Source organism: Mugil cephalus, chromosome 14, assembly GCF_022458985.1.
Source record: "Mugil cephalus isolate CIBA_MC_2020 chromosome 14, CIBA_Mcephalus_1.1, whole genome shotgun sequence".
In the NCBI taxonomy this organism is placed as follows: Eukaryota; Metazoa; Chordata; class Actinopteri; order Mugiliformes; family Mugilidae; genus Mugil; species Mugil cephalus.
The window spans coordinates 23577958-23586324 of NC_061783.1; the positions used below are offsets into that span (position 1 = coordinate 23577958).

The window sequence follows — 8367 nt, forward strand, 5'->3', positions numbered from 1 at the left end:
TTTGTAACATGGTGGTCCAGACTGCTAACAGCTTGTGTTTTTAGCACTAGAAGCAGAACCTGGCCAAAGTCAAATGAAAATCTGTGTACAAGTGCCTGAACACCTCAGTTGGTCCACAATGTGCTTGCTGTTACTTCTGTTGATCACCTGATACCACCATATCAAGCTGTGGCCTCCGGATTTGGAGCCCTTTCCTGTGAGTGCTTGTGACCCCTCATTATCTGCAACTACTCTCTTTAAATACAGGAGATTAACACTGCTCTATACATCTTTTAGCCCTGTACTGCCCCGCCTCTGTATCTCTATTTCCCAGTCGACACTCCTACAATATGGCTCCACTTACCTCTCCATCCGGCTGTGTCAGCAGTGCTCGCCTGGCCAACAAGGTCCAGGAGCTGGAAGGGATAATCTCCACACTCTACTCTACTCTAGGACCCAGGAAGAAAAGAAGCTCCTTGACTCCATCTTCTTTGGACCAGTTCAAAACAGCATATCCGCCTGTACGCCTGCTGTCACCGCTAACTGTCAAGATCCTGCTCCCATTCCTGAGCCTATCGTCACCACTGGGTGTCCCGCTGATGACACCGATGCCCCCCCCTTCAGCCACTGTCTTTAATGACTCCTGGTCACAGCTTTAATGATGTCGTAGCTTGGGGCTAGACCTAAGGTTAGCTCCACCCCACTCTACGACGAGAGTATTACGGTAGTGAAAGGCACTCCTCTCATGCACATCTCCACTATAACATCCGGTTGGAAAACAGGTATGACATCTTCGACATGATTTTCCTCCTCTGGCTCCAGTATCCCAGTCTGTGCCTCCATCCCCGCAGAGGCCCCGTAGTTCTCTGTCACCTCTGCCTGATGGACCTGGGCTCTGCCGCACCACGGAAGTCTTCTGCCCACCCGGCTTCATCCACCTAGTCCTCACCAATGAAGTCCTCCCCACCGTCCATTCACCAGGCTGCTGCATCCTGTCCTGCATCCTGCTGCTTCCTCTGGCTGACGGCATCCACCTCATCCAGGGACCACCCCAGGCGTCACTGGTTCGACTTTGAGTGTGTGTTGAGGGTGAAACATCACCAATAACTGTTAAAGTTCAAAATACACATCTAGCTAAACACATGCCTGTATATATACTTGAACTACCCTTGAACTACTACTGAGAGTGGATGATAGGGAGGTGATTTAGGCTTGGGACATCCAGGTATCCCAGGATGCATTTAAAGTGCACAAATCCAATATAATTACATAATTACACTGTATTGATTCCATACGGACGGCACAGCGGCTCGGTGGTAAGTGCTGATGCTTCCCGGCGAGAAAATCCGGGTTCAACTTGGCCAGCTCGGGCCTTTCTGGGTGGAGTTTGCATGTTCTCCCTGTGTTCACGTGGTTAATACTCCGGTTTCCTCCCACCTCCAAAGACATGCTCGTTAGGCTGATTGGTGAGTATAAATTGACCCTAGGTGTGAGCGCAAATGGTTGTTTGTCTCTGTGTTAACCCTGAGATAGACTGGCGACCTGTCCAGGGTGTACCCTGCCTCTCGCCTGATGCCAGCAACCCCCTGCGACCCTAATGAGTATAAGCGGTATGGAAGATGAGATGAGATGATTCCATACGGGAAATAAAATCCTGCTGTTTGACCCATCCATTCATTCACACTGTAGTGTGTACAGTGGGCTGCAGCGTCTAAGTGGGGCCACGCCCGTGGAGCAATTTGGGTTTTAGGTTGTTGATCTCAGCCATGGTCGGGTAAGTGCTTGAGGGGTTTTCTCAGTTTGAGAACCAGTGAGTAAAACTCTCAAAGGACATCACCGACAGAACTCTTTAAAGATAATTAATAAAAACAAGTTGCCATGCATTTTTTTCTTTCAGTTTATTATTTCTTTCATTATACTTTTATAATTGAGTGATCTGTACAACGAATTTCCAGACATAAATGAGCTGTAAAGTGAGTTGTGTTTTTTATGCTGATTTTGGAAACACAATTCCTCTGCTGTGTAAAAGTATGTAGATCATGATGTGACTTAAAAAAAATGAATAAAAAACACAACATTTAATATAACACATTTCAGAAATAAAAAAAAAAAAAAAAAACTTCAATCAGTGAAAGAAATGAATGTGCAAGAACCTCCAGAATACCTACATGAATTGTCACGACTGACCGTGGAGCTGTGGTGGAAATCTGGGGTAAGGTTTGACTCAGACTCGTCATAAGTAACCTGCAACAAGTGCTCTAAGGAGATATTGTGCAAGAGAGTTAATACCTGGATACGCATAGACTTTTTTTTCTTTGATAACCTGACAGACCCCACGCCACTGTTTTTATTATGTTTTTACATCATTATAACAGTCTGTCGTGAATTTTATTTGTTATTGGTTCATTTATTTTTTTAGTTATATTTATGTTATTTAAATCAATATTCTATTCAACTTGCACCTCACAAAATGATTTAAAAATAAAAAAGCAGCATTTTGGGGCAAAGTTTGTGTTTTTTAAACACCAGTTCAGGCACAGTATCGGCGTCAGATAAATCCTTCACGATACTCATCCGTACCTAAATTGTCAGAAATCAACCTTAAAGATTAATAGTTTGGCCTAACTTCCATCCACTAACATGGAGGGGTGGAGCTTATGACCTATACTGCAGCCAGTCACCAGGGGGAGCTCTACGTGCTTCTGCCTCCATATTTAAACAGTCAATGATCTTTACCAACTCTCTTTGATTTTAGTTTGGGTGTGACCAGATTCAGTGAATTTCCTAAATGATAAAATGGTTTCTCCAGGACAGCACGCTTTTCCTCTGATGTTTGAAGACCTTTGTCCAGACAATCGCGGATCTTCTTCCATGACTCCATCTCAGAGCTCCAAAGTTCAGCTCTGGCTCTGATGAATTGTGAGACTTCAGACTTGGCGCCTTTGCTCAGACTGACACTGTCTTTACATATGAAGAATATATCCATGCCAATGAAGAGAGCATTCGCACCGATGAAGAGAGCTCTGTCTAAGGCCACCAGCTTAACAGCAGAGGCAGCGTCAACAATAGAATCAACAGCCTTTCCAATACTAGGAACGTTTAAAACAATCTTGACTGCTGGTAAGGCCCCATCTAATGTACTTGCTTCTAGACTTGGGATTGGTTGCGTAGTTGCCTCCTCGAGACAATCTTGGAGACACTTCACATCTTCCATGAAGCTCTGATAGACATCATCAGCTTTATTTTGTTGTTTATAATTAACTGCACCTTCTGTGGCGGTGGTGACAATACTGTTGACTCCACTGGTGACTCCCAACGCCAGACCAGAAATAATCAAAGCTGAAGACACTCCTGCTGTGACAGGTATTAATGCCAACCCAACAATGGACAGCACACCTGCAACTGCCCCCACTGAGCTGCCTGTCACACTGGAGATCTTTGATCCTTTTTTCATTTTGTCCAGCTGAACAGCAGCTTCCTCCAGCTTCTCTAGAAACTGCAGCATACTGGGCTGTCGCTCGTTGAACTCATGGATGAAGTCAGAACAAGACACGTCCTGGAACAAGAAGACTGTGCGGAAGTTCTGGTCTTCTCTGTTGAAGAAAAAAATATTTTTTTGTTTTGTACAGATGTGGGACAAAAGCCATCATTTAACTTTAGCTATTGAAAGTAAAGATCTTTGCAATCAATCAGAAGTTATGGTTCTGTTCCGTTATGAAAAATTTGCGAGGTTTAGCTATAAAATATATTGTATATCATGGTTTAGTAAGGTTATCTAAAAGTGGTAGTCAAAACTATCAAGTCCAGTGTTTTGTAGACCCATCCACCCACACTGTTACTTTTAAATCTTACAACAGAATCAATTCAGCACAATAATGGCACATTCTGTGAATAAAAATAAAAGTCCTACTGAAATCTTGAGAAAGGCAATCATGCCATTGATATCATAGCCTCATAGCCTCCCTCTTCTCCATTGCTGTTAATGTCTGAGGGGGTCATAATGTTTTGGCTGACAATGCCAGGCTCCTCTATGCATGTAGGTTAAGTTGTGCCACAGGGGCCAGGTGCTGCTGTCTTTAACCAGGGCAGGTCAGGTACAAAAACTTTACCCTAGGTTATAGGGTAGATATAACAACTGCTTATATCTCGGCAACAACAGGTCATACGGGCAAAATGAACACGTGAGCGTCAGTCCACGGGTCCACTTCGATTTAATGCTTTTTCCACACACGTACAGAGAAAACTGTGGCCGCTGTGACGAAAGAAAGAAGAGCATGTGCTCTGATTTGTGCAACTATGTTTTTATATAGTTTTTATTTCTGTAGTTCAAAAAATGTGGCCACCAGACAACTTTGAAAACCTTTTTTTCATTAAAAACTGCGAACTCCCCTTGCTAAAGTTGGAGTTAGAGTGCGGCCAGAGACTCCCATGTTAAACAATATCGAAACGCCATTTTGTGGAAAAGAAAGCCACATTTGTCGTGTCTCGTACAAACTTTCAATAATTTTTCGACTCCAAAGTATGGCCAAGTAATCTTTCAGCAAAGCAAGTGAGTAGATTTCTGAATATTTGGACTTCTCTATTCCTTTCAATGGCAAAAAAACTCTAGGTTTACTGTCGTTTAGTCCCATCGGGTTCAATCAATCGCTTAGGAAAGTTAAAGCACACCATTCCTGATTGAGACGCATGTTCTGATATAATATTGTCCATATCGCTTTGAAATTCTGGGAGGAGTTACACGGCAAAGTTCCTAGGAACAAGGCGGAAGAATAATAGTAAACATAGAGTGATTACAACATGGGAGGCACCCATTGCAATTCCTTAGAACTAGGCTGTGGGGCAGAATAGAGATTCAGCTAATACAAATATGACCAACAATGAAAACTTACCTGATTTCACGAAGATGGTTAATGTGATGCAGCATCCTCTGAATCTCTTCTTCAGACAAATCCACATTCATGTCTATCACAGGTTTGTTGGTCAGCTTCAGGCCAAATACCTTCAAGCATCTGTGAAAGACACATTTCTAAGAGATGTTCCTGTTTCGTTTTCTTTCTTTCTTTTCTTTTTTTTTTTTTTTTTGTTGCAAGATTACATTAAAGTTAACTAATGGTTTACCTTTTCTCCAACTCCTCACAGATCTCCTGGGTGGTCTGCACGTATTTGCCCAGCTGATATATCAACACGTCAACATTCTGAAGTTTGGGAGTGAAGAAGTCTTTGGCATCTCTTTTAAACTCTAGCAGACGAGGGCAGACTTGTCTCGCACCAGTGATAACAACCTGAACATGTCTGAAGTCTTCAGGGAGGCGTAACACCTGGTTCTCCATGAAGATGTGTGGTGAGGTGACAGCCAGCCTCTCCACTGCATCCAGGAAGCAGTCGAGCTTCTCCAGACCTTCCAGGGTTTTCTTCAACACTCCACCCAGCTCCTGTCTCAACTCTTCACACCTGTCTGCAAACACATGCCTCAAGTTGCTCTTCATATATTTCTGAAAGGCCTTGCCTTTGTCTTCTGACTCTCTAACATGACTGAATTTCAGTTCATCAGCCCTGTCTTTGATGACCTTCATGCTGTTGATTTCCTCGTCTCTCCAGTCTTTCCATATAGAGAACCCCTCACAGAATCCTCTCAGTATGTTGATGTAGATGAGGGCGTGCGTCATGTAGCGACACAAGGCTTCCTCTAGTTCAGTCCTGTAACACAAAACAAATGCCTGTATAAGAATGTGTGTGTGATTGTCATTTTTAATCCCACAGTGGCATCAATGTACGTCTCAGTAAAAATAATTAGCTCAAGTGGGAGTCCTGATATTGTTTCTGAGATGTACCCCTTAGCCCTTCCCCTTAATCTACCCCTTTCTCTTGGCCGTCTGTTTCGAGTGAGGGGTGAAAACATTCCCCTAGGAAACAAGACGGCACTCAGTTGCCGTTACGTCATTGCTGTTTGCTTGCGGAGGCGACAACTGTAAACAAACATCCAAGATGCCCCCGCCAGCTGTTTCTTTTGGCCCTTCATATGTATTTACGACTTTTGTGGCAAACCAAAGACATACAACGGTATCTGAGGAACCTGCAACGGAAACAATCCCGTTCATGCACAGCTGTAAGTTACTGGTGAACCGTGGCTGAAAACATGTAATTTTCCCATCTGATGCGCAACCTTGGTCTGCCACATATGTGTGGGGAAAAAATACATATAATTGTAATGTAACGGCTAACGTACATTATTAACGTTAACTAATGTTAGGTGACTACATAACTAGTGATATTAATGGAATAAACGCAACAAGACAAAACTGGTTGAATAAACCAGGAACTGCGCTGGTAGCTGAGCAGACTTGTTTCAGAGGGTCATTGTGTCTACCAGTATTTGTGTGTAAACAATTTAGAAAAACTGCAAACTCTGACAAACAGAAGTCTTTGTTTTTGGCCCTAAACATGTCAGATTAATTATCTAATCATCTGGTTTCTTTACATTACTTTGGTCTCCAGCATTACTGCGAAAACACTAAGATTTGCATGTAGTAATTTAATGTCGTGTTTTCTGAAATGCCGTTGTGTTTTCTTGTGTCTTGTGTTGTTTTGACCTGTTTTATCATATTTGACTTATATTTATGCCATTAGTGTTTTACAAACGTATTTTAATACCTTTATTCCACTATTTTACATTATCTTAAAATCCATGTGTTTATTTATTTACTTTAATAACATGTTTCTTTTACATACTTTTTTTTTGACTGTTTTAGTCTTTTAGTTCATAGACCCATCGTCTGACACTGCCAGCTCTGAGAGTTTTGGCAGGAGTGCCACTGCAGGAAGTAAATGTGAGAATTTGTGTCCAATCTAACAAGACGACATTTTTCTGAAGAGAATTTCTCATAAAAAATCTTATAACATGCTTTTAATGTCAGTGGCAATATATAAGTTCACAGCTGTAAATGCACCTGAGTGTTGGACAAAAAGTCTCTCTGGCTAAGAATCACTGGCTGTGAAGTGTAGAAGTAAAATACCACCTCAGAATGATAATGATTTTCAAGGTGAATAGTTACACACTGTAGTATATTATATTCTTGTTTTTCTCTTCTGTCCCCTTTCCTGTTTTTGGGGTTTGCGAAGTGTGTACAAAGTTTAAAGGTTAAGAGGTTATTTACCAGATGTTAGCTCGTAAAACTAACTAGACGTAAGGAGATAAGTTTTCTTTCTTTGTGAATGGGGGTTCTTGGGGATGAGAACCATCTATAAGGTTACTGTGGGAGCTGAATGAGAGAGAGGATTCGACGATTGTCCAGAAGCTCTCTCAGATTCGGCAAGAGTTTTTGACACTGTTCTTTCTTGTAATAAACCTTTTTAAACTTTAAGCACATCAATATACAACAACACCTTGCACGAACATAATAGGCTACTTATAAGAACCCGATACTTAGTATTTTAGTATTTAAGTGACACACATTCAAACTTTACCTTGCTGGAGACATCGTGCCCTCCCTTTGTCCAGTCTTTAGCTCTTCGCTGAGGATTCACCTTCACTTGCGTTAATGAAATAAAAACTGAAAACTGATTGGAACACTTGACGTTAGCTAGCGTTAACACACATTGATTGTCCTGTATTCCAATATGTCTCCTTGGCTCAGTACAAAGACCAAGAAGTAGAGGTCCAAACTGCAAAAGATGATCCAATCTTCGATTGTTAGGCAGGAGGAATACAGACAGAACTTTTAAGGCTGAAATGGCACTGCAGAGGAGGTTTCTTAGTCCACGTGCAGCACAGTCTGTGTCAGATGACATATTCCTGTAAACTACTTCTGCATTTAATCTTTTATGCTCTTAGATCTAATACACGTGCTACATCTAATACATCATCATAACTAACCAACACACGAGCATTTCTGCCCAATAAGTGTCTTATACACATGACTTATTAAACAATACTTTGGACATTATATAATCTTCTGTCCTGACATGTCCTAAGGCACGTGAGCCTTGACCAGTTCCTCTCTTTTTCCCCATATGTTTAACCAGATGTTCCCTGTTTTTCCTACTTTGTTCCTGATTTCAATAATTGGTTACATTCCTGCTATCATTCTATTATTCATCTTACATTCTGTGTGTAATATCTTATTCACAGAGAATCAACACAATAAATCAATACTGCTTAAAATCACTTTTTAAAAATCTTAGTTAATTCAAGTTCTGTTTCTGCACATAGTGCCTTTACTTGAGGGAGCAGGTCAACCGAGATCTCCCAGATGTGCCCAGATTCTACAGACAGCTCACTTCACTCAGGGTGGTCCTACACCCGCCGCATCTGGTGCCCTCCAAGAATTAGAAACAAAGACATTTATTCATACTTTTTCCTCGGCCAATGATCTCAAGCAGAGCCTTAAC

At 41.7% G+C, this 8367-nt stretch overlaps 1 protein-coding gene across 1 annotated transcript; it reads right to left on the reverse strand.

Moving 5' to 3' along the window:
- Positions 1-1922: 1922 nt before the first annotated feature.
- On the reverse strand, positions 1923-7564 carry LOC125019530. Its single transcript, XM_047604349.1, has 4 exons — positions 7444-7564; positions 5098-5676; positions 4869-4988; positions 1923-3572 (listed from the first exon to the last, which is right to left on the reverse strand). Exons 1-4 carry the CDS (start codon positions 7455-7457, stop codon positions 2702-2704), a joined length of 1584 nt encoding a protein of 527 aa, XP_047460305.1. The 5' UTR covers positions 7458-7564; the 3' UTR covers positions 1923-2701.
- Positions 7565-8367: the final 803 nt, after the last annotated feature.